This window comes from Carassius auratus, unplaced genomic scaffold, assembly GCF_003368295.1.
Source record: "Carassius auratus strain Wakin unplaced genomic scaffold, ASM336829v1 scaf_tig00017721, whole genome shotgun sequence".
In the NCBI taxonomy this organism is placed as follows: domain Eukaryota; kingdom Metazoa; phylum Chordata; class Actinopteri; order Cypriniformes; family Cyprinidae; genus Carassius; species Carassius auratus.
Genome location: NW_020524808.1, coordinates 204,464 through 229,893, shown reverse-complemented (window position 1 = coordinate 229,893; position 25,430 = coordinate 204,464). Strand labels below are relative to the sequence as shown.

The 25,430-nt window shown below is 38.1% G+C and overlaps 1 protein-coding gene across 1 annotated transcript in view; it reads right to left on the bottom strand.

The window, feature by feature from the left end:
* Positions 1–24,450, bottom strand: part of LOC113075831 (transmembrane protein 132C-like) — a 198,645-nt gene extending 174,195 nt beyond the window's left edge. Inside the window, exon 1 of the mRNA XM_026248491.1 lies at positions 23,787–24,450. Within this exon, the coding sequence (XP_026104276.1) occupies positions 23,787–23,886 (100 nt within the window). The 5' untranslated portion in view covers positions 23,887–24,450. The remainder of the gene's footprint in view (positions 1–23,786) is intronic.
* Between the last annotated feature and the right edge of the window lie 980 nt (positions 24,451–25,430).

The following is a 25,430-nucleotide window of genomic DNA, read 5'->3' as shown; positions in this document are numbered from 1 at the left end:
AAATCTGAATAAATTTTTTTTATTACCTGACCCGTGAATTATCTGCAGCACACATGGATATAACAGTGACCGAACTGTTTTGTTCTTTTAGCAGAATGTTTCCATTCTTTTTCTTCTTTACTCTTCAATCTTATATTATATATGTGTTACAGTACATCAGACTTCTCCATGTTGGAGTTTAAATGTTTATTTTTATTTTGTCCTTGGACAATGTTAAATTAAACCTAATGAGTTGCATCAAACTACTTTTTTTTTTTTTTATTAAATGTTTATTTTGTCCCCCACAGTATAACTTTATTTGCAGCATTGTTGTTTTCTGCTGTGTTTAGTTGTTCAATTCAATTAAATGAAATTCAATTCAGTTCAATTTACTTTATTGTTTCTGTAGTTGTTAAAATAACATTCATTTGCAGCTCTAAACTTGGCGTCGGAGTGTCCGGAGCGAGAGAGAGAGAGAGCACACTGAGCTAGAAAGGACTTGAATAAAGCACGTTTGGCATTTGATAAAAATATTAGAATATATAGCGCTCAAAGATATTTACCATTAACGACCCTAAGCGCTTATTATGTGATCCGATCTGCTGTTTTGAAGCCATGCTCACTTAAAATGGTGCTGTGTCATGGCTCGCGGTCCAGACGGATGCCAGGGTGTGGATGCGGTCCGCCTTTTGAATATCAGTCATATAAGTTTTTAAGGATAAAAAACTTGAGTTGCTTTTAAAATTACCATGACTATTTTTCTTTGCGTTGAGTCAAGTCTGGAACCATTTCAGGTAGAGTTTGAGTCAAGTCTGAAGTCTATATAAATGTGTCTTGAGTCCGAGTCACTAACTCAAGTGCCCATCTCTGGCTTGAAGCATCAGAATTGGCATTGGTATCAGACAATCACCATGACAAGAAATCGGTACTCGGTATCCGCTGCAAAATTCCTGATCGGAGCATCTCTACTGGTCTGCCAATTAGTTCTTATTGCAACAATTTTTTTGCAAGGAAAATGATTATACAAAGATAAAATATAAAGTTATTGTCAATGCGAAAAGTAAACCAACAATGTTTTCTGTTGCACATTAAATCTGTAACATGCAAAATGCACATTAAAATAGAATTTTTCTTCTATGCATACAAAAGGGGAAAACTTTTAGTAGAATTACACTGAATAAAGACAGTTTTCTGTTTACAGTTTACTTATCAAGTGAAAGTAAAGTTACCTGTATTTATTTAGCACATTATACAATATAGATCGCTTCAAAGCAGCTTCACAATATTAAACGGTTAAGTAACAGAATCCGCAATTGCAACTACAGAAAATACGAGGCAATTCCAAATTTTACCTTAAAGCAGCTCTAAAAAGACAACAGTGTCATCATTAAGCTCCAGTCCCTTCAGTGTTAATTCAGTTCAGTTCAATAAATATAAAGTCCATCAATTATGAAACAAGTTCAATTCAGCAATAAGCAATTCAACTGTAGAGAGCTGTGTGAGGAGCAGAAGAAAATGTAAGATGTAATCCACTTAGAATCTTTCCCTTTTCAGTCAGTTGTTTCAGTGAACCTCTGTGACCAGCTCACAGGTTCAGTGAGTTGAACAAAAACACCAGACCTATCTAATTCATGAATGAATCATTCAAACTGGTTCTGAAAAAATCAATTCTTTGAAAATTATTCACAAAGTGTATGTTGCTACTTCCCTCATAACTCCCTCATAAAAAAAAGGGAAAATTAAAATTTCTTGTGAAAAACAACTGAAATTTGTGCTTTTTGTGGATTCAGAAGACTTGGAATATAGTGCATAAGTCTGGCTCTGCAGCAACTCTACATAGGAGGTAATCAGACAATCCGATAGCAGATGTCTAGACTAAATAAAATGTGCCAACAAATTAAAACAATGATTAAAACCCCCAAAGGAGCAAGTATATCATTGATAGATCAACAGACAGACAAATTGATTTACTTTAGTTTTGCCCAAGGGGTGATATGCATTACACTAGCAATAAAAAAACAATGGAGGAAAAATCTGTAATGTTCTTTTCTCTGCATTCTAGTCAGAATAACATCAGTGACACTGAGCTTTTGTTAATGGATCAAGCCAATGAAATGTAATGTTTATATCAGCTATTACAACCTAAGCTGCTTTCCAACAGGGTATTAATGTTATCAGACTATTCTGCCCAGATTAAAACAGAATCTGTCATTACCATGTCGCTAATCTGCAAATCCAATCGCACTATGATGCTAATCTCTGCCTAATCTGATGGGAAGCGGTCTATCGGTTCTCTGAGCAAATTCCTTTGTGCATGTGCTCCCACGGTACTACTCATAGCTTTCTTTAAAGTTTTCTAAAATACAGGGTTTATATGTATTATCTCTGAAGGGAACTGACTGTCTTTGTCGGGGCAAAGTTTTGAGGGCATTTTCATTTCATCTTGCCTGTAATGCCTTATAAAGTTTATGACCACAGCGAAGCTTTGTATACAGCTATTGAAATGCTATATTTCTGCCATTTCAAAGCCCCACCTAATGGCAGAGAATTCATTTGCATTTTCAGCAAGGCTTTCGCTGTATATGTTCAGATCAATGCAAATATCGACCCATGTTTATACGCATCAAACATGCAGTTGTAAATGTAAAAGAATTTAATGTGCCTTTTAAAAGTCTAAACAATTACGACAGTAAGATGTATATGTATGCTTTAAATTAATATAATAACTTATAAAATTTCACGCAAACATTTTCTTAAAAATTATCCAAAGGATGTGATATAATTTTATGGTTTAATATGTTACCATAGACCAGTGTTTCTCAAACTGGGGTACGCACACCCCCATGGGGTATGTGAGGTGACGGAGGGGGCGAACAAAATGCTGAGTTTTGGCATTCATTTAATTCTACGCCAACTTAAAGTAATATTAAAACCGAACATATAATTTTGACAAGAAAAATGCTCCTAGTATAAAAACAAGAAAATGGGAGTGCTGCAAATGGTCAAATTACATCAAATTACCTCATCTTTTGCACTCAAAACTGACTGAATCCACAAAAGCAGCGTGCATATGGTTCCCCCCAGAGTATGCTGCTTTAGCAAATCATGCTGCAGATCATTGTATCTTCAAAGTAGATTTTTATATCATATCTATAGCATATCTCTTCCAGAGGAGAAGTGAAACTTCTCTTTCACGCTTTTAAAAATATGAATAAATATACTTTTATAAATAAAGCATGTCCCATTACGCAAATGTCAAATGTCAGGCTTTTATAGAGGAACGAAAGCGCAGCACTGCAAAAAGGTGGTGGAATGGGGCACAAAAATCAAAATCAAACCGTTTTTTAATTAATTGCACAGCCCTATGATATGCAATGCAACGCATAAAAAGATAGTATAAATCATGATAATAAGTAATTATGTCCCCACTGGATGCAACAAATGCCTAGTTTGTAATGGGTTTTACGGGTTTTGTCTCATCCCGCCTGGACACAGCATCACAGTATGGTAAGGGGCTAACATTTCCGTCACACGATTGAGGTATTAAGCTAATCACAAGGAACTGTATAGCTGCAAATCATCTTATATCTAACTTTTAATAACAATTGGCTTTGTAAAAATTGCTGCATTTCAGAAAGGCAGGTCTTAGAAGAGCAACAATGATGTACAGTATGTGGAAAATAATGTGTTTTGTTTTTTTTACCTTAAACAGCATAAGCACAGTTGACCTACCGGTAAGCTCTGCCCCCCTTAGTTACTGTTGCAAACTCGGACAAGCAAACAGAGCTGCTAACTGTCTTACAATGACAGCTATCAGTGTGAAATCCTTGCCCCTAAATCTTTTTGATACATTTTGGAAAGAAGAACCACCATTCAAGTGGAACTTAAATATGCCATGGAACTATATATAAAAGAAAAAATAAATATTTTGGATATACATTTGGAAGCGAGTTTACGGGTTTACGTATAACAATGCAAGCGGGAGATGTCTCGTGTTATGTTCGTCATGATCGCGGATGACAACATCCCGGATCAACACTGTTCATGTACCGCAGAGTATGATTACATGTATGTACATTTAACTAGTTTAATATGGAGAGGCACTGAAATGTAGACCTTCATTTATGGCTTTTAGCCCTACACTGTAACTTTCAAGACGCGAGAACAGTCTGCTATTTAGGTCTGTATGGACTCATTAACTTTAACGTTAACAGTTTTAGCCACAGATACCTTGCTGAAAGACAAGATGACATTAACTTTCTGCTTCATCAGAAAATGTTTTGGACTTCATTGTGATTGGGGGTGAATGCTTAGGGACATTTTGCTCCAGTGTTTCAGATCTACCGATGTTTCTCTATGGCACTGAAAACTAGAAATATCCAAGTTCCACTCGCCTTGCAACAGATACTCAACTGGCTCATCTGCATTTGAGGGGGAGGTGCTTACTGATAGATCTACTGCATTACACCAAATGCAAAAAACAATATTCTTTATTAGCAATGTCATATGACCCCTTTAAAACCAAAATTACTGTTTACAGGGTTTCAATGTCAAGGATTCAATGTCAGAATGTCCAAAGAGCACCTCTCTGACAGTCTCTCAGAAAGGAGAGAAATGAGTGAAATGAGTTCTTTTCTCTGCTGACTGTGTTTCAACCGCATAAAAGCACTTGTTTTTAAACTGCAATGCTTAAAAACATGCAACAATCAGTTTTTTCATGTCTAGCGGTATATCGCCAACCCCTACTATCTTTTTTATGTTTTGATTATACCTTCTGAGATTATATATTCTCATCCAAGTACTTCCTCCAATGTGTATGTCACTCACTACCAAGAACTTTCTGCCTGTACTCCATTGGACCATTCATTTGCTTGTCTGACTCATCGTTAAGAAGCATGCTGTTCATTCCACAGAGATGTAAATCGAACATAATTTATGACCAGTTTACTAAATTTTATTTTAGGTTTTGTATCTTTAATAAAATAAAACTTTTAATACCTTTGCACTATTCCATTATCGTCATCTTTTCTCAAAACCAATAATTAACACAAAAAGAAGAAAAACAGGTACACTTGTGGTTATGTAAAAACAGATCCTAGACACGCAGCATGCATGTGACTCACTAACAAACTGTTACTACTCTATAAATCCAGACGATTGTACTGATGAGCAGTACACAATAATGCGCAGATGCTCAGCTTGCATGCACCACGATGTACACAATGGGTTTGAAATCCCTGCCAGTCAAAAATTCTGATTACATACAGGCTGGTTTCCTGTCACCCAATTACTGCACCACTAACTAACCCAGAATAAAGGGTTGGGAGAACTGTTCAGCTCTTCCAGGCAGAATTAAATAGGACATTGAATTCTGTCTCTTCCAATTGGTCATAAATGCGAAGCATTTAAAAAAAAGAAAGAAAAAAAGCATGCTGTTCATTTTTGGTAGTAAAAACTCTTGATATGCAAAAAAAATAAAATATATATATATATATTAATTCAAGACAGCAGAATTTCCTGGAGCACTGTCCAATATATTCCTTATGACTGATGAAGTTTTGATTGATGACACTCTGCACAGTTTGGGCATCTTAACATCTCAAAGCAGAAATTTTACAAAATAAAAAGCTACTGACGTTTCACAGAGATGTAAATCTAACATAAATTATGACCACCAAAATATATGTAATCTGCTCTTGTACACTTCTTTTTTTTTCTTTTCAACCTCAGAAGCCAATAAATCAGAATGAGATCTGCATGTGTTATTCATAAGTTCACACTGCACAAGAAAATGTATTAACTTCTCTAATAGAACCTACCTTTGGAGAGAATTTGCCGCAGAAAGTTGCATGTATAGATTTAAAGTGATTGGTTAGGGAAAATACCTTTACAGTGTCAGAATGATCACTAGTTCCTGAGGGACTAACTTGTCTCAGAATGATCACTAGTTCCTGAGAGACTAACTTGTACTGTACTTTGCACACAGTTAGCTATATTCCTCATCGACCGCCTTTATATATTTCACACCACCTTTGTAAGAGCTGTGAAAAAGCTCTTAAAGGCGCACCAAAAAAGTTGAAAGGGCAACAGTAGAAGGTCACAGCGAACAACCAAAGGGTTTTCTCAGGCTAAATGGAGGTGAGGTTCCATTAGCAGCTTGTACTGGCATAAAAGGGCAGTCATGCTAAAAATAGGGCCCATTGAGGAAATAGAGCAGTCTCTTTGGACAGTGATCTGCCATTAAGACTGAATGACTGTTTCATTAGATGGATCAACTTAGGGAACTAACTCACTAATCATCAGATTCATGCACTAATGCATAAGATCTGGAGTCTATAAGTAGAGAGGATTGCACTCATAAATCTCCCTCACTGACAATTTGATCACTGGCATGTTAAAGTAGTGTACATGCAAGTGCCCATTTCAGCTCTCGACGCATGCTGACTTACCCTTACTATGATATCTACTTGTGTTAGATCTGCCCCCGAAATTTTCCTGAAATAGTGCAGCTGAGGTGAACCAGAAAACTGAAAACCAGACACATTGGACAGAGTGCACTAGAATGTGTCTTAAGACACATTTTTAAATGTATAAAGCTATTTAACTTTTTTGCAATTCACAAAAATATGTTTGTTTTTTTACATTAAATTACAGCACTGGCACAAGGAAGAAAAAACTAGTTGTCCAATTTTTGTCTCCTATTTTCACACATCGTCTTGTCCTTGTTGACTGTTTTATTCACACTCCTGCCCCCCACTCTCTTTCACCCTCCCTGTCCCCATCCTCTTACAGAGAACTCTCTCTTTTCAAATACAGACTCGCTGAGCTCAGCATTTGTGTCACACATGCTTCCTTACACCACACAAAATGGAAGAAATTTTTAACAGGATGCATTGTGAGTAATAAGCACATCTAAAATTAATGTTTATTTTAGGTTTTGTATCTTTAATAAAATAAAACCATTAATACCTTTGCACTATTCCATTATCGTCATATTTTCTAGTTATTAACAAACTGTTACTACTCTATAAATCCAGACGATTGTACTGATGAGCAGTACACAATAATGTGCAGATGCTCAGCTGTCATGCACAAAAAAACAAGAATTGGTTTTCAAAAAGGCTTTTTTTCCAAAAGGTACATCTGGAAAGAGGGGTCATCTTATATTCAGGTCAATATGGTAAAAGAAACTTGTACAATATGGTAAAAAAAACATATTAGTGTCTGCTCTAAAAAACCACACAAGTCAAAGAGCAATTGCAAACAGAAAATATTTTAGGTACAAAAAATGCTATGTTTGTGAAGGACATAAATACTGATCCAGAATCCGTGTTGTGTTGTCCTGGTACAAGATTTATATGAACCAAAGAGGTTTTCTTTTTCTTTTCTTTTCTTTAGGCAAATTAAATCATTTTGGTTTAGGACTTGATTCAACAGCATCAATCTATTGTTTTTGCCTCTAAAGTCCACAAAGAACAGCAATGCTAATATAAGCTAAATAACTACTGAATGCACCTTTAAAGGATTGACATTAGGAATACATTACAGTTAAAAGTATCGCTACATTCACACTGTCATGTTTTAGGGATTGACAACTGCATTAACTTACAGGTGAGAGTGCCATTCACACAACAACAAAGAGTAGCGTCTCGAATACTGTCTGTATGAACGTGCAATGGGAGCCAAGCCTGTATTCCTTTTCACTTACCATAGCAATAGTGAACAAACTAATATCAAAGATGGCGATGTCCATAAAAATGAAAGGCTTATCACTTTCTGTAACGACAAGAATCCAATTGAGCCTCAAGGTCAAACATTCATTAACCAAACGCAGCTTTTGGGTTTGGGTGGAGAGCGAAGCATTTGAGTTGCGCGCAGAACACAAAAGTAACGGGAAGCACTGTGTGGGAATATTTTAGATGGCAAACAGCTAATTTCTCCATCACAATAAATTACTGAAACAACACATGAAAAACATGCAACACACAGTAGACAGGCATTTGTGCAGCAGAGTGGCTCTCTGTCGCACTGTATGACGTGACAGACAACTAGTTGCCCAGTCCTGTTCCATTCACACAGCACGTTTTTCAAGAATGTGGTTGTGAGTCCTGAAGATTCACTGGTGTGAATCCGGTTACAGGATGTGGTTATCACACCCATAAAAAACATCAAACCTTGTGTGAATGTAACTGTACTAAGCACTCAAATACAGGACTAACAATCTGCTGCTTTGTGAATGTGGCCTATGTTTCTTTGACAAGAAAGTTGGTTCTAGACCAATAAAAGATGCTGATCCTGGACCAAGTCTTACAAATCATATTTACAGTATTCCTAGTGCAACATTTACATTACACAGTACAAACGCTGGCTAAATTTCCCCTGCCTATTCATTGGGTTCAACAGACATTACATTAGTGTAACAAGTTTCACCTTTTCATTTAACAACTTCCCTAAGTTATGGAATCAGGAGGACAGTGTAATTCTCCATTGCCTTTGCCTGCATTATTTTCAAATCTATTTTTCATGACCAAAACACAAGACAGTGTCTCAGCAATCCTTAGCACTGTTAGCTTTGTTTAACTGACAGATACACAAGATCAAGAGACAACCAGTCACAAGCGCATGTGTATGTATGTTCCAAGTTCCGCACAATGTGCAACTTTGCAAAACTCAATGTTTGTGATGTATACATTTACAAACGCATTGATTAAGCCTCCCAAATCAAAGCATCCCTGGGGTGACAGATCAAACTAAAAGCCTGTTTGGTGTACGTCCCTCTCCAGTCCAAAGGAGTTTATTTTTGAAAAATGAAAAGACTCTTTTGTTCTGTGCTGGATGGAACAGCAAGAAGAGAGATTTGTAGCGCACTCACACACTCGGTAGGCTGCGTTGAGAATACACCCACACATGCAAAGAGGCGAACGGCAGAAGGGGAAATAAGGCAAGAACAAAAAAAATGAAGAATATGGGCAACTTAGGTGAAGAAAAAAGAAAAATGTGCTGGAGAAGGAACAATGGGTAAAGGAACCAAATAGAGAAAACAAGTGAAAAAATATAAAATGGATGAGCATGAAATGAGGCTAAAGATAAGGAAGAGAACATGTCTAATCTGGCTTCCAACAACTATTTTAACATTATCTGTATGTTGACTCAGTAGGTGTCAGCCTGAGCGCAAGAGCAAAAGGGTCCAACTCAAACCTCATAAGATGTCTCATTGGCCAGCACTTCAAGTGGCATGAAGCGGGCAGCAAGTTATTGCACAGGCTGACTGAGACCCAGGAGGGGCTCGTGGGTCCAAAACACCAATGGACAATGGCCATTTTTTGCGTCCTCCCTTTTGCTATTGAGGGACTTGTCCAAAAAACACCATCTGAGAGCCACTCTGGCCCAGCCAAACGCGTACGCCTGCCAAACGGTCCATTCTGCACAACATTCTGCACAACATGAGAGAGATGGCAAGAGAAAGAGAGCGTTACTCACAGGGCATGATACAACAATTGCCTGCTGAAGGAAATCTCTCTGTGAACAGTGCTTATGGAGCAATTTAAATGTACGTTGGGTCAGACTTTTGCATAGGATAAACCGATCAGGATAATTTCTGCCAAGGAGTGCAGCAATAGAGCTTCTCTCCACTTATTAACACCCCCGCACCACGATAGACTTGTTCCGTATTCATTTCAAGCAAAAAACCCTTGCTAAGTAATAAAGCTTTCAAGGAATCAACAAGCCATCATGAATCTATCACACTGGAACTTTTCCAGACATTGGCTGCTGGTTATATAGTGTGTTATGAATCTGGATCTTCACAACTGGATTTATACCTAGATGCAATACATATACCAGCATATATTTTTTTTAACTGCACAGCACTATTTTCATTGGAAAAACATTAGAAAATACAATCCTGAATTGTTACAAAATCTACAGCACCACTATCATCATATAAATGTTTTACATGTACAGTAGTTAAAAAAAAAAATCATTTTAATTGTTAGAGAGGCAAATTTGCAATGTAAAAAAAAATAGTTTTTGGTAATTTCATTATTTGGGGGAGGTGGATAAAATACTACAAAACTGTATAAATTAAACAAACATTCTCATATACACAAGCATACCATATTAACAGAACGTTATCACACACAAACACATACGCTAAGTACATAGACTGGCCTGCTTCCCCTTGGGGCCCAGAGACCAGATGTAGTTCACTCACTATACTACTAAAAACAGCTCTGATTAACAGAAGAGATTAATTAAAATGAACATGGTTCACAGACTACCCATCCCTTTCTGTTTGTCTTTCTCTTCCTGTCATTCTCATGTGTGTGGGTGTCCCCTCCTATTAAACTCTCTTTCTCTGCTTTCTGTCCTTCTCTGTGTCTCTGCTGGGATTTTTACAGAGTCAAATTCAATCAAGGTTAACGTTCGTCTGCATTCAACTCTTGGACTCTTGGATCTCCTCTCAGAAAAGCCAAGACTCAAATGAGGACAGCGTCTCTCACCTGGGATGAGAGAGAATACATCAGGACTCGGAAGTAGGGATTTAAAGCACACAGAATTTGCGTCTGTGTTTAACAGACCAAAGTGGGTTCCACAGACTGAGCAGATTTTCACAGCAAAAGATACTTCAGACTTTTTGCGAGAATGCTTTTAACCCCTGATACACAAAAATACCTCAGGCGGTGAGTTGTCACATGGGACGTTCAGGATACAACCACACAAGACTTGATAGAGTAATGTTGTGACCTCTCAGCTGTGATGGTTTCTACAGACAGAAAAAGGTCAAAAGGTACAAGAATACATAAGCCGACAGACTTTGATCTCCCTGAAGATGGATAAAAATATAGTGTATCCAAGTAGCAGATATTTGGATGGATCACTGAACACTGTGGGTTTGAGGTCTGATAAGGTCCACTGTGGTACAAAATGCTTTGCTGCATCTGAACTTGGAAACAGATGTCAAATGAGGACTGTCTTCACTATTGTTCCTGTATCAAAGAGACTGCAGTCTTCAATGCCACACAGATCCAAACAAATACTTTACATCAAATGACTGCCTTCAGACATTGTTCTGCTTTTATGAACAAGGTGATAGCAACAAATCTTGATCTGAGCAAACCATTGAGTAAAGCATCGCCCGATTTAAGCTGTGAAGGAAAAGTTTCCTTAAAAATGACAAATCTGTCATCACCTTCACATCCCTCCAAACACTTATGACTTACTTTCTTCTGAAGAAGAAAATGTATGTTTTAGCTGAATAGAATCAGTAAGTTTTTTAATTTAGTAGAATCTTATAAATGAAAAGGCCTTTGGATTCATACAAAAGTTAGAAATGCTCTCCTACACATTTTAGAAATAATATACAACCCATCTGCAACACAAATAAAAAATGCCACTAGTTTAAAATAACACTTGACATGTTCTATGATCTCAATTCTGTCATCATTAGCTCTCCATTATGTCGTTACAAACTTACTGACATGATAAAATATTTTGTTTTTTACTTTTTGTTTTCTTTCATTTAATGGATTTCAATGCTGAATGGTTTCACTACCAACATTTTTCAAAATTCCTACAGGTTTTGAACAACATGAGGGTGAAATGATAACAAAATTAGTATTTTGTGTGAACTCTTCAAACCTGTCAAATTATACTAGCTAGTAGTTAACTTTGGCAGCCCTAAAATAATACATTTAAAATAAAAACTAATTCTACACACCACAAAACTTTGACAAACAAATCTAATTTTAACTTTAACAATTATAGTTACATTTGTGAAAATAATAAAAAAAACACACTTATCTAAATTACCCAAGACATTATGCTAAACTTCTCCTTTTGTGTTTCAAGGAAGTCGCATGGGTTTAAGTAAATTACGACAGAATTTTCATTTACAGATCAACTATTCCATTAAGAATAGTTTCTCTGTACTGTTTCCTGTGGTAGTACAGTATACGCATAAAAAGGCACACACACACAAAAGGCACAAAATGAATATGAATGTGAATATTAAAATGCAAAAAGATATAAGCAGTCATCAGGGCCCTCCCAAGTTAAGCTCCAAACAAAATGTGCTTATTCACCCAGTCTAAACTGCACTTCCCACAATTCTCTGATGTGTTTTTAATTTGACTGCTGCTCCAAACATCTGAGGCACCACATTACACAAGAATAAAAATATAAAAGAGGAAAGAACATGAAAAGAATTCTATAGACAGGCAGACAGGCACATTAGCTCTATGCTTTCCTCATCACAGCACGTCTAGCTTTGGGAGAGCAGGAGAGATTGAATTTGGGATTGACTGTTTTCTTTTTCCGTGGAAGCATTTGGCTCTCTCTCTCTGTATATTTGTGCTATTTATTCCCCTGCCTGGTAAGAGCTCTCAGAGGAACCATGTTGGTCTTCATAAAAAATTAAGTGCTTTTGTCTGCTTGTTGAACGTTTTAATAAAAACTAAACTTTAAAGAGTACTACTGACACATAATCTTACCTGACTGATTCTCTCTCTGACTCATGGTATATTCTCTCTCTCACACATGGCTAAGAAAGCACTTAGCCAGTCTGGCCCAGTTATACCCATACAAACACACATTACTTTATCCCAGGGACCTTCCCTAAGCTGTGTCTGAGTGCCTGAGCTTGGTTGATGTATGTCTCTTCAACGTGTATGAGTGCACACACAAAGAAACCCATGGCCTTTACTAGCACTGAGAATAATCAGCACTAATGGCAAAACAATGTGTTTTTTAAAAACAAAAAATAATAATAATAATATAAATAAATAAATTACAGCAAATAAATGACACACAAATATACTGGATTTATAATGTATGCTTGTTTCATAAATCTTTACTCTAAATTTACTTCAAATGTCTGAAGACAAAACCTTTGCAGTGTGCTTTGAGAGTCTGTGCCCTCAGTGTATTAGTTCTGCAATGTGAGATATGTGTGTAGGCAGATGATAGAAAAATAAGAAAAACTCAAGTCCCTGAGTCCTGCCGGGTTCGAGACAATGCTGTTTTTGGTAAGAGAACCAGAATACATTACATATTTAGCAATTTAAGCAACTGGGTTTGGCTCAATGAAGAAGGAAACTCTCAAAACTTGCAAACAATGCAAAAACATGAGGCATGTGTTTATTAAGGGTGTCTGTTAAGGCAGGAAACACTGTTACTCAAAACCCCTTATACTAAGTAATAAACAGCACTGTTTGTGCTGTGGATATGAATGAAACCTTGAAAATAGCGCAGCTCACTGAGAAGTGTGTTATTCTAAGGAATCAGACCTATGATTTCCACCTGGAAGAGGATTAAAACCCGTAGAAATATATATATTTTTTGACTAGCATTGAAGGAGGGACCCAAGCTATATCTAGGGACCAGAATATCAGAGACTTGAAAGGGGGCTCTTTTGACTTGTGCCAGTAAGCAACCACCTAGCAACTGTACAGCAATGCTCTGCCAAACACCCAGAACACCCTAGCATCATGCCGCCAATTTCAGAACTGGAAGACAACACTAGAATTCTGTAAAAAAAAAAAAACTGTGAGTTCTGTTTTAGGTCTTTGTCGCTGAGAGAGATGACAAGCAACAGTGCAGTAAATGTATAAATCACAAAAGTTGGACTTGTGTCACTCACATGAGCACCACAGCTCCAATTTTTTAATTACCTCAACAGATAAAAAGACAATGAATAATTCAATTGAATGAGGTTTGGGTTGAAAAAAAAGGTGACTAGGCTGAGGAAGAAATTGATGCCTTCCATCCTTTCATTCTTTCTCTTTAATTCTGTAATCAGAGAAGTCTGCCAGAGCACATTAGCACTCTCTCCAGTTTCAGATTAGCATGAAGGCAAATTACTCACAAACACACTCTTCAGCAGGTTTCAGATACAAAGGGAATCTACACTGGATACTGGATGGATCAATAGTGATGAAAGTCCTCTGATTTGTCTTAAGTTACCTCTCTCACTCTCTTAATGTTCAGTGCATTGTTCTGCTATGATTATATTGTTAGGAGTTTGGGGATGCAAAGGCTATTTTAGACAATTACACACTGAATGTTGAAAGTAGTACAAGCGCTCTCTGTATCCTTCAGTAAACACAAACACAAAACCTCCCTTTCATACAACCCTTTTCAAACCAGATAGGATGATTCTCCTCATCATGTACAGGCTTCAGAGAGGAGAGCGGCAGCTCAAAACTAAAAGATTTTGTCTCTGATCTATAGAGACATGAACGAGTCCCGAACAATGATTTTCTCTCTTTCTCAATTTCCCTCATTCTCTTTCACTCCCTCTTGAGAGAGACCCATACAGACTGATCTTCAATCTTGCCGTCTGCTTGTAGGGATACTTACAGGTTAAGCCCTGGGCTAAACTTCACTCTACCGCACAGTTCTGGACATACTTTCTGCCTTAACAAGAGAGAACAGGTTTAACAGACAGGGAAAGATCAGAGACACAGAGAAGACAGTGAGCAAAATTTAGAGAGAGTGCATACGGAAGAGCTGTATGACAGCAAAAAGACAGGTAGTGAGGTAAAAGGAGGGATGACAAAGGAGGGCAGGTGGAAAAAAAGAAAGTAGGCAGAAGAGGAGAGACAGAGCATTTGACTGCAATTGGAACTCAGTGGTAATAAAACCAACTCTCCTTCCCAGCTTTCACAATATTTCTCTCTTTGTGCTATCCTTAATTAACTCTCTCAGGAATGGCAAACAAGTAAACAGCATTTAAACAGCCAGCTGGGAGAAATAAAGAGAGATACAGAGAGCAGAAATAACTTTGAGCAGTTTAACGGCGCGTGGACTGAGGAGAGGAGTCCGTCAGCGTATGGTGACATTACAGAGATGCAAATGGACAAAAACAAAACATCAGCACAACAATAATAGCTCACTTTTAATAGGGGCCAATTGTCAAAGCCCTTGTTTATATAGCTAGAACGAGAAGGATGGCAGATGGATGAAAATGTTGATATAAATAACATAACGCAATTACTGTAATAAAGGCAATTTATTACAACAAAATATTACACAAAAATTGCTAAAATAATCATATATATATATATATGATTATGTATATATATATGTATATATATATATATATATATATATATATATAATATGTATGTATACACACACACACACACACACACACACACACACACACACATATATATATATATATATATATATATATATATATATATACAGGGCTTGACATTAACTTTTTTGCTCACTAACCAGTGTGGCTAGTGGTTTTCCAAAGTTACTAGCCACACAGCATTTTTACTAGCCACATTTTTGTTGCTGTGAAATTACCTGATAAAAGTTGACTATGGTGTGCTAAAATTTACTTGAACTAGATTTACAACCCTTTTAAATGTAAAACCACTGTACACACCCAAATCAAGACTACATACATTTATAACAATACAGGTCATTATCATTAGCCCTGATAAGGTTGTGTGTAAAGCTCCTTTTTTAAATAAAACCATATATTAAAGATAAAGACATAAATAATAATAAAAGTGGTGCATGGGTGTAGAAGATTAATAAAAATATATCCATAATAAAAAAATAATTATAATAATAAAAATAAAAAAAACATAGTGTGTCATTTGCTAAAAGAGCCATGTGGGTATCTATTGAGGCTGAGTGTCCAGACCTCCGTAGGGTACATGTATATCTTCGGCAGGGTACATGCCCTTCCAAGAGAGTTAACAATGTCAAAGATGTGAAACTGTATTTAAATACAGTTACCTTATCAGGTGATGGCTGTTCTTTGTGCAGCTTGACACACCACTGTCAAACATTACTGAATGCATTGTTGTTCCAAGGTCAGTACTGCAAGGCGCTGGACATGGATTTGGCCATCCAGGTTACCAGTAAGGGATGTCACCAATGTGCCTCAGTGGCGAAGTCCCGTGTTCGCAGTGGAGCAGTCCAGCTGTGATCCACCTTAGATCGTTGGGTCTACCTTTGCAGCTGATGTACTTAAATGTTGTTAATTGATGATGAGTGGAAGGAAATATTTCAGGATAATATTGTACGCTTGTGTATTGGCCTTCGTCCCCTCTATGGCCCTTTTGCTTTAGTTAGAACTGACCCAGCACTAGGCTTTTTAGCACTGGCCAAAGACACAGTGCTTCCTCAATACAGGGTGGCTATTAAGGTTGGCGATGCAAAAAATACCAACAAAAATACGGTGGCTGGAAAGGCCATCCAGGAGATACAGGGCAAGATTTTGCGACTAGAACCACACAATGGGATCGTCACCCCCTTGCTATTGTCTTTGTTAAATAGCCGTATTCAGTCATGTGGCATGTCAACCTGGGAGATGCTGTTGCAGCGTGAGCAGTTCTCTCTCGAACAGTTACTGGTGCATGCACAACGCCTGGCTAACCACATTCACAGTGTTAAAGCTAAAGCTCCACTGAGTCGGGTGCACCTAGCCTTGATATTTGCCCTGGTGACTTTGTGTGTTTGTATAGTGACTGTAACAAGTCACAGGCTTGAAGCAGATATCTTGTTATTAGTTCAGATGGGAGGTGGTGCAAAATACTTACGTTTACGACGGGTTCCCAGTTGTGGTGTTCTTCGTATAGGGTTAGCGTAGATTGTTATAAAGTTGACTCTTTCCCAAGTGTCGTAGGTCATTGTGATGATGGTGCAGCATTTGATAGTGAAGAGAGGTGGGCATAGCAGAATTACCGCTTGAGGATTCGTTCATTCCTCTAACCGATGCAACTGGTTCACACCAAGCAAAACAAAAGTCTAAAAAATTATGAAATTATACAACAACAATGAAACAACCATTAGTCATTTCACAAGGTGTGTATTAAGTGCTACTTTGTACTTTTAAACAATTGCAGTTTACTTGGCTACGTAACAAAAACTGGCTTCATACCATCACTCCTAACATGTTAGTAGACCCACTCAAAGCGCTGGTACTATAAAGAGGTACCAGCAACAGAATTCTGAGTGAAAGCAAATATCACAGGTCTCTTCTACTGCACTTACATAAAGTTCCCTAAAGATTACACCCCTTTCTGCCTCCTAAAGCAGAGGCTGGAGAAGAGAGAGCAGAGGAGAGAGGGAAAGTTGAGTGCTGTAGGTATGTCTTATCAGGGGAAAGCAGGCGGGAATATCTCTGAGGCCTCGAGGTGAAGAGAAAATGCTGCTGCCATTTCACCCACAGAAAGTGTGAGATAGAGGGAGTGTGAAAGGAAAAGAGGGGGGCAAAGAGACAGATGGGTTGTGGCACACACAGGCAGCGCCCGCTGTACCCTCTCCAGTGCCCCTTTGCCATCATAAATAACATTATGGCTGCATGAAATGTCACCGGTCCCTCCTCACACCCCCAACCCCACCTCCCAAGACGCATGGAGCCTCAAAATGTCAGATGAGCATCAATATCATTGTGAGCATGTGTGTGTGTGTGTGTGTGTGTGTGTCATCCTTTGGCACGGCTGAAACTTGTGTGTGTGCCTACTTAACTATGTTTTGGGGAAAATTTGTATCCAAAATAAGCAAAACCTGACAATCACCAAAAACCTCCATTTGGGAACATCCTCTTTTGTAAAACTGGTATAAAAAAATAAACAAAGTTTTTTTTGAAAGTGTAAAAATGCAGAACATTTTCTTTGAGGGGTAAGGTTAGGGGTACGTTTAGGTTTAGGTTAAAAAATATATAACTATCTGCATATAAAAACAATATAAGTCTATGCAAATGTCCCCATATAGATAGCTAAGTAAATGTGTGTGTGTGTGTGTGTGTGTGTGTGTGTGTGTGTGTGTGTGTGTGTGTGTGTGTGTGTGTGTGTGTGTGTGTGTGCATGCGAGTTTTTGTGTGTGTTAAAAAAAAATAATTTGTTAATATTCCTTAATGGAAGACCTGAACATTTTTGATTGGGAAACAAAATATGAACTACTGGGAATTATATTCTATATAGTGTGTATTTTTTAATTATAATTTTTAAAATCAAAACTATTTATTAAAACAAAACATAGACCGGGTTGTTCATCTGACCAACAACAGAGAGAAACGGAAAATGCCAATGAGATGGCGTAAAACATTCAAAACATACTCTTGCACCATGCGGAAGGTTAATTTGTTTCTTTCTACTTCAATTTGTTCACCATGGAAACTTTATGTTGTGAATAGAAGCATTATTTATGTATTATTGCATCGCAGGCGTACAGAGAGCAGTAAGGTCACACCAAGCAGACAGACCATCTGACAGAACTTATGCCAGGCAAAGTGATGGAGTGATCTAGTGCCAAGATGAGCTGTACGCATACACACACAGCACTGTGTGCGCTCCACCCAACTCTGAGCAAAGTCATTTAGGTCTTAAAGCGTTAGTTGTGACTCATTTTTTGAAACACAAATTAAGATTTGTTTTTATTAATTCTTCTCTGACCAGCAATGTAATTATCATATTAAAGGTCCAGAAACATAGCAAGGAGATCGGTAAAATAATCCATAGTTCAATCATCAGCGATTCAATCGTAATTTTACAAAGCTTTACGATGATTACTTTTTGTATGCAAAGAAAACTTTATTCAACAACTCGTCTCCTCACCCTAGAGTCATTTTGTAGAGTATCCAGTGAAGGCAAACAGCATATGCTATTCTTTGTCAGCTGCAACACCCAGAAAACAACATATCTGTATGGGGCCTGCACAGAATAGTATATACTGTTTGAGTGGATACTTTCTAAAATTGCAATAGGGTGACGTGGAGGAGACTAATTGTGGAATAAAGTCATTATTTTTTCTAAAAGTATTTTCATAGCTTCTTAATATTACAGTTAAATTAATATTAGTATTAATATTACAGTTAGGGAAGGCGTGGCCTAATGGTTAGAGGGTTGGACTCCCAATCGAAGGGTTGTGAGTTCTAGTCTCGGGCCGGAAGGAATTGTAGGTGGGGGGAGTGCATGAACAGCTCTCTCTCCACCTTCAATACCACGACTTAGGTGCCCTTGAGCAAGGCATTGAACCCCCAACTGCTCCCCGGGCGCCGCAGCATAAATGGCTGCCCACTGCTCCGGGTGTGTGCTCACAGTGTGTGTGTGTGTTCACTGCTCTGTGTGTGTGCACTTCGGATGGGTTAAATGCAGAGCACAAATTCTGAGTATGGGTCACCGTACTTGGCTGAATGTCACTTCACTTCACTTTTTTTTCACTTTAAAGCCCTGATGTCACATGGATTATTTTATCTCATTGCTACGTTTCAGGACCTTGATTGTGGTAATTACAGTGCTGTCTATGGAGGGTCAGAGAGCTCTCAGAATTAATCAAAAATATCTTAATTTGTGTTCTGAAAATGAACCGAGGTCTTATGGGTTTAGAACGACACAAGGGTGAGTCATTAATGACAGAATTTTTATTTTTAAGTGAACTATCCCTATAACTGTGTGTGTGTATATCATGGTGCCAAAACTCAGCAGGATAGGCGACATGTTGAGAAGTATTCACCCACTGAGGCTTGCAGTTAACGTGAGCCTCGATCCATCACACACTAACCTTAGTAGAGCCACAGTTGAGGTCAATGCCTATACAGACACATAAGTCTCATAAATATATAAAATTCCATACAAACAAAATCACACACATTTCACAGTCTTTCTCTGAGTGGTCTTCACCACAGCACAATGACTTCACTGTGTTAGTTTTGACACTGCTGCTTGAATGGCATTGTATTTTGTTTTAATATTTTCACCCATCCTATTATAAAGAGAGTTGTTTTTTTACTGCGATGGAGTTGGCCTGAGAGGGATATCCACCAGTTTCTCTACGGTAAAATAATTTGAGAAACATTTAATTTCCCTGAAAATGGAGTATTTTCTTTATTGCCCTCCGAGTTTCTATTTGATTACAGATTACAGATTTCATCCATCCTCCCTCGTTTCTGTCATCTCATTACTCGTTTTTCTCTTTCACATTTCTTAAATAAATCATTGCTTATTTTGTTTCTATTTCCTCCACCCCACCCCACCCCCCGATCTTTTCTTCATCTCTATCTGAGATCATCAGTATGACGGAGTTCAGGTAAACACTGACAGAATCACACTTCCTATCAATTTGCATAATGAGGCCTATTTGACTCTAATTATCCTAACAAGTAGCATCACCCCTAAGCCTCTCATCATCCTCTTAATGATCATTAATTATTACATCTACACAAACAAGAGCCACCTCTAACACTTACAGTATCCTCTTTTTCTCCACCTTCACTCTCTCTTTCTCACATCATCACAGGAGAAAGTACCAAGCCTAATCGATACAGAAAATTGCCGTAGTGAGAAAGAAAAGGAGAATGATAGCCAACTAGTAACACAAAAGTGCAACTCTAATTTCCTGAGCCAATACCATATGGCTACAATACATCCAAAAGAGAGCGTGAGAATATATGTAGTCTAGCTGATAATAATGCCAGTTATTTCTCAAGTGTTCTGAGAGCATGTATGTGCTAAATGAACTGCTGGCCGAGAGTCGTTAATGACAGAGAAATACCTTCCAGCAGCCTGCAAACACACAGCTAAATGGAGGCGAAGAAACAACTTCTCAGGAAAACCACTGAATAAAATAGAGATACACATATATTCTTGAGTCATAAATCTATTTATTCATTCCTTTTTTTACCAATACATCAAGTCTTGCTTTTGCTGCCAATTTGTATCACAGTCTGCTTTTTTTTCTTCAGTCTGGCTTTATATTTACCCACATGCCCTTCCCTAATGCAAAAATCTCCTTCTCAAAGTCACAGAATGGGTGAATTAATTAATAAGTAAAGCGGAAGCCTGTGTGTGTTCTCACCGCTATACGCAAATTCTAAAAGTCCCACGGTACAGTCATGCTCCAATGATCTAATGATTTTTCCCCTCCTCTTCATTCTTCATTTCTGAATCCAACTGAAATCAATTTGCTGAGATGAAAGTTTTCAATTTTATTACGTTTGCAAAATGGGAACTCGCTAACTGGTCTTTTTGCAGTTGTAATGGAAAATAAATTCGGTCTTAGCAAACTTCTTTCTCTCCACCTCTGAGGTTTAGAATTGACATAATCTCATTTAAGTATTTCGTATAAGAACACAACAGAGGATTTCTAAGAAAACATTTACCTTTAGACTCCCAAATAGCAACGCTTCTTTGTTAGGGGTTATAGAGCCATCTTGGAAGTGGGGCTATCAAAATGATGAAATTTAATGCAGTAACTTCTAGGAAATTGAAAGGAAAAAACAGAGGGGGGAATAAAAAAAGAAGGGGAGAGAAAGAGAGAAAGAAACCTTTCCTTTGGGAGTTTTATTGTCTTCCTCTGGGTCATTATCTCAATTAAAAACATAGGAGATAATGATCACAGTCATTACTTTCACTCATCTGACCCCCCTCCCGTCCACTTATCCCTTCCGTCTCTCTGGATGCCAATCTGTGGGGAAATATCTTCTTGATTACCCCTCTTTGGCTATGGATTATTAAAAGCACACACTCGCAGTTCTAGCTGTGATACTTGAATTTAATCTGATGAATTTAAGAAACAAAGCAAAAAATTCACTGTTTCTTGCTTTGCTAGACAGTTTGTCAGCAAGAAAACCCACCAAGGGGGTGTGTGTCTGTGCGCATAAGTATGCTCGAGTGCCTGCATTGTTGTATGTGTTTGTATGAACGAGTAGAGAGAGAGAGAGAGAGAGAGCTAGCGAAAGAGATTTGGGCTTCCCATCTCCCTAGAGCAAATCATCTCCCTGGTGTCAGCCAACCTTCAAACATATGGGCTCCTTGCTCAGCCTGGCTCGCACACGGCCAGTGTGTGTCTGCGCATGTACAAAGTGTGTGTGTGTGTGTCAGGGCAACTGTGTTTGACAGCCTAATAGTCTGACAGCTTTAATAACACCTCTGGTTTTGTTACAACTGTTCAGACCTGCTTCTGAGCCCTGAAAAACACACAGCTATCTGCCCTCAGATACAGAAGGGTGGGGAAGCTGAAGACGAGAGATGTTTCACAGTCAGTTTTCACAAAGCTTGGAAAATTAGCTCTAAGCCCTACTTGGAAGACGGTCCTTCTGTAAACATCCATCTGCTTTTGTCAATTAAACTCGTAAAACTCCCCGAAGCAACAAAAACCTTTCATCCCATAGATTTATCAATGGCGTCACTGAGAACAGGTGTGTTATCAGGCCTTCAATTGTAGACAAATTGCAAATTTGGTGTAACTCACTCACAGATCTGTCTCCTCAGTCATTAAACACTGGCACATCACCCAGACACATGCACATTATAAGCTGTTTCTGCTTCTTGCTTTCATTCCTCATATGCTGTGCAATTTGAACAGTCCATCCTACTATATGTCAACAATTCTGTAGTTTAAAAGGAAAAAAATGATCAAACAACTGGCACTTTCGCAATCATACTGATAGACACTAACCTGCAAGCACTGCACAGCTGCTCTGCAAACACAAATCTGCAAATTTTCCTGTGGATATTGCAAAGTTCACCGGACACAATTCCATGCATTCAAACCACATGCTGTCTGAACATAAAAGTGATGTACTTTTTCCATGCAGTCCATTACACACAGCAGTATGAGGCCACATTTGCTGGGAAGGAGGCAGTGGGGTCGGGGGATTGTAATGATACTGATGACAGTTTCAATGCTTGATCAGCAAGTGCTGTCTCCAGAGTAAACATCTCTGATACCACCCAAGCCCTCACACACTTGGCCAAACTTGAAATCCCTCATGTTGGAAGATCTTCAACACATACTTTCTAATTTTGCAATCCCCCACACTTTCTGCCTGTTCACTCCCACAGCCTAATTGTTTGTATGACATGTCCAGTTTCAGTCTTGCTGGGATAGTACAAGTAAAAATAGATGTGAAGGCCACTGTGGGTCCTCAGCTGGAGAGGATGAATAAAAACAGCACGCTGCTGGGACACAAGCCTGCTCATTTCATCACTGTCTCTTGCTTCTGTGGACAGTGAAAATAGGGTTGCTCACCTTTAGCAAAGCAAATATATATTGTATGTATACAATACTCACTCAACAGTACTGTCTCCAAAAACAGGCTAAAAAATTAAATGCATATATGTTACTTTCATCATCAGTTAATCTAACAAGCTTTTATTAATTAATGACATAAACAGAAAATACTACTGTGAGAAGAAATTAAGCTTATTTTCATTTACAAAGTAAGATGTATGTTTTTGAATTTGCACAAAATACTCTAAAGTAAAAACAAACAGCTAAAACATTGCACATTACGCACCCTTTCTAAATGGGAAAAAAAATGTGCTCGTGTCACGGTCATAAAACCGTTATTTCCGCGCAATATTTCGTTTAAGACGCGTCAATCATCCTATTTCTACATCTTTGTCTTACCAGCTAACTAAGTGCATGTATAATGCTTAGTATGATAAGACTGCAAAACAACAAGGTGAGAAACAAACATCTCTATTATTTATACACTTGGCACAACAAAACCACACCGCTGCTGTCGCTGCGCGCCACAGTCTCATGCATGTACAGGACCAAACGCACGAATAACTTACCACATAAGTGTGTATTCATATATAAATATTTTGTGTAAATTAAGATGTTAAAATGTGTAAAGATGATTAGGGAGCAGTCTGCACCAACTTTTTTGTATTCTCTCTACAGACGTGAATGGCGCACTGTCACAGGGTTTAATGACAAACAGTTGTTTAAATACATGAAGAATGCTTGTAATTTTCATCATGCTGGTTATATTTAGTCTTCACGATTTGCATCTTACAACAAGTTTTGGATGTGCGTAAATGTTTCTTTACCTCCGTGGAGAGACGCGATGAGGAGCGCGTGCAGTAACGCCATCCGTACTGCGATCATCTTTGGCTTTCTGGGTAGTAGTATAATATTTAAAAACGCCATTACGAATAGTCTAGTGTGAGAAGTTGTTGAATAAATAACATAATCCTGTGGAAAGTCATGTGATATTGTTACTGGTTCGACTGCAGATTAGCGTTGTTGCGTCCCCAAAAATCCGTGTCCTTCAACTATCAGCAAAATTCCGTTGGAAACGAGAATCAAACCATTCACTAAAGTAGTAGTGCTATTATACGCGAGGGAAAGTCACTGTCATTGTTCTTCTGGTGTTCTTATTCCTTCAATACATAAAGTTTAAAACACAAGTATAGAGGTCCGGACCGGTGGCGTAATGAAGTCACGCGCAGCAGAAGTTGGTGATGTTCTCCGCGTGAGCTCGAGGGTAGACGCGCGTCCTATGAATCCGTCTCTTGGCGCACGGGAGCGCAAACCCACCAGCGGTCGCCGCTGAAGCTCTCTGAAATGTTCCCATCGCTTCTGAGACGCATCTTTTGCGTTAACATGCCTGATTTTTCTCTTCGCTTTCCCTTAATGAACTTCTTCGCGTAGTTCTCCTGAGACAGAAAAGCCAACAGTCAAGCGGGCACTCCGGCGCTAAGAGCGGGAAGCGCGTGAAGAAGAGGCGAAAATGAATGACATCTTAGCTAGCCAATGGGTTTTTCCGGCGGAACAGGTGCACTAAAAAGACAGCCAATCACAAGCAAGAATAACCTCTCATCACTGCAACCGAGGTGGCAGATAGATTTACAATAACATTTTCATTTTACAAAATGCGGTTTTTACGCACTGTGTTCTAATGTTTATTAAAGGAAGGGTAATAAATATATAAGCTTTTATGCACAACATAAGCCTTCCAAGACCGGACAGTTTGTAATTTAGATGTTTAAGTTGATTATTTATGGCTGTTCAAATATGACTTTGGTTCATATTCACATGCTAACAGGCTTAAATAAATGTACATTTTATCTATTGAAACAAAAAACATAAAAGCAACCAAAACTGGATTGCTGGCCTTAGCTGGTTTTGGTTCGCCTAACCAGCTTAAATTCTCAAAAGCCCTCAAAACTAGGCAACAACCCAGAGTAAAGACCAGAAAACCTACTTAGGTCCGTTTGAGCTGTTTTCTTATTCTACACTATGCATTTTCTCAGTATATGCATACCCTGGGAATCAAACCTATGACCTTGGTACGTAAAAATGAAGTACTTCAGGTATATTTTAAGTATAAGAAAAGGCCTATTTAGTGGGAACCTCAGCATTAGTAAGTGTGAGTCTCTGATCAAATAGAGGAGCAATAGGGACCCCTAGTGAGAACTAAATGAATAACTTGTCTCTGTGTGTGGTCTAAGTGGCACAAGCAATGTACAGTCTTTTTTCCCTCTTTTAGGTTAAATGCAAAACTAATTCGCTTAAAATGAGGCCTGTTAACTCCTTATCTACCTTTCTGATGATTACAGGACTTTATTTATAATTTGTTTTTACCATGATTTATTTTCTATTTCTTTGGCAGGCAAAATATTTCCAGCTATTGAGTGTGTGAATGATGAATGCAGCAAGTAAATCCAATGCATTCTGTTTCTTTCCGAATC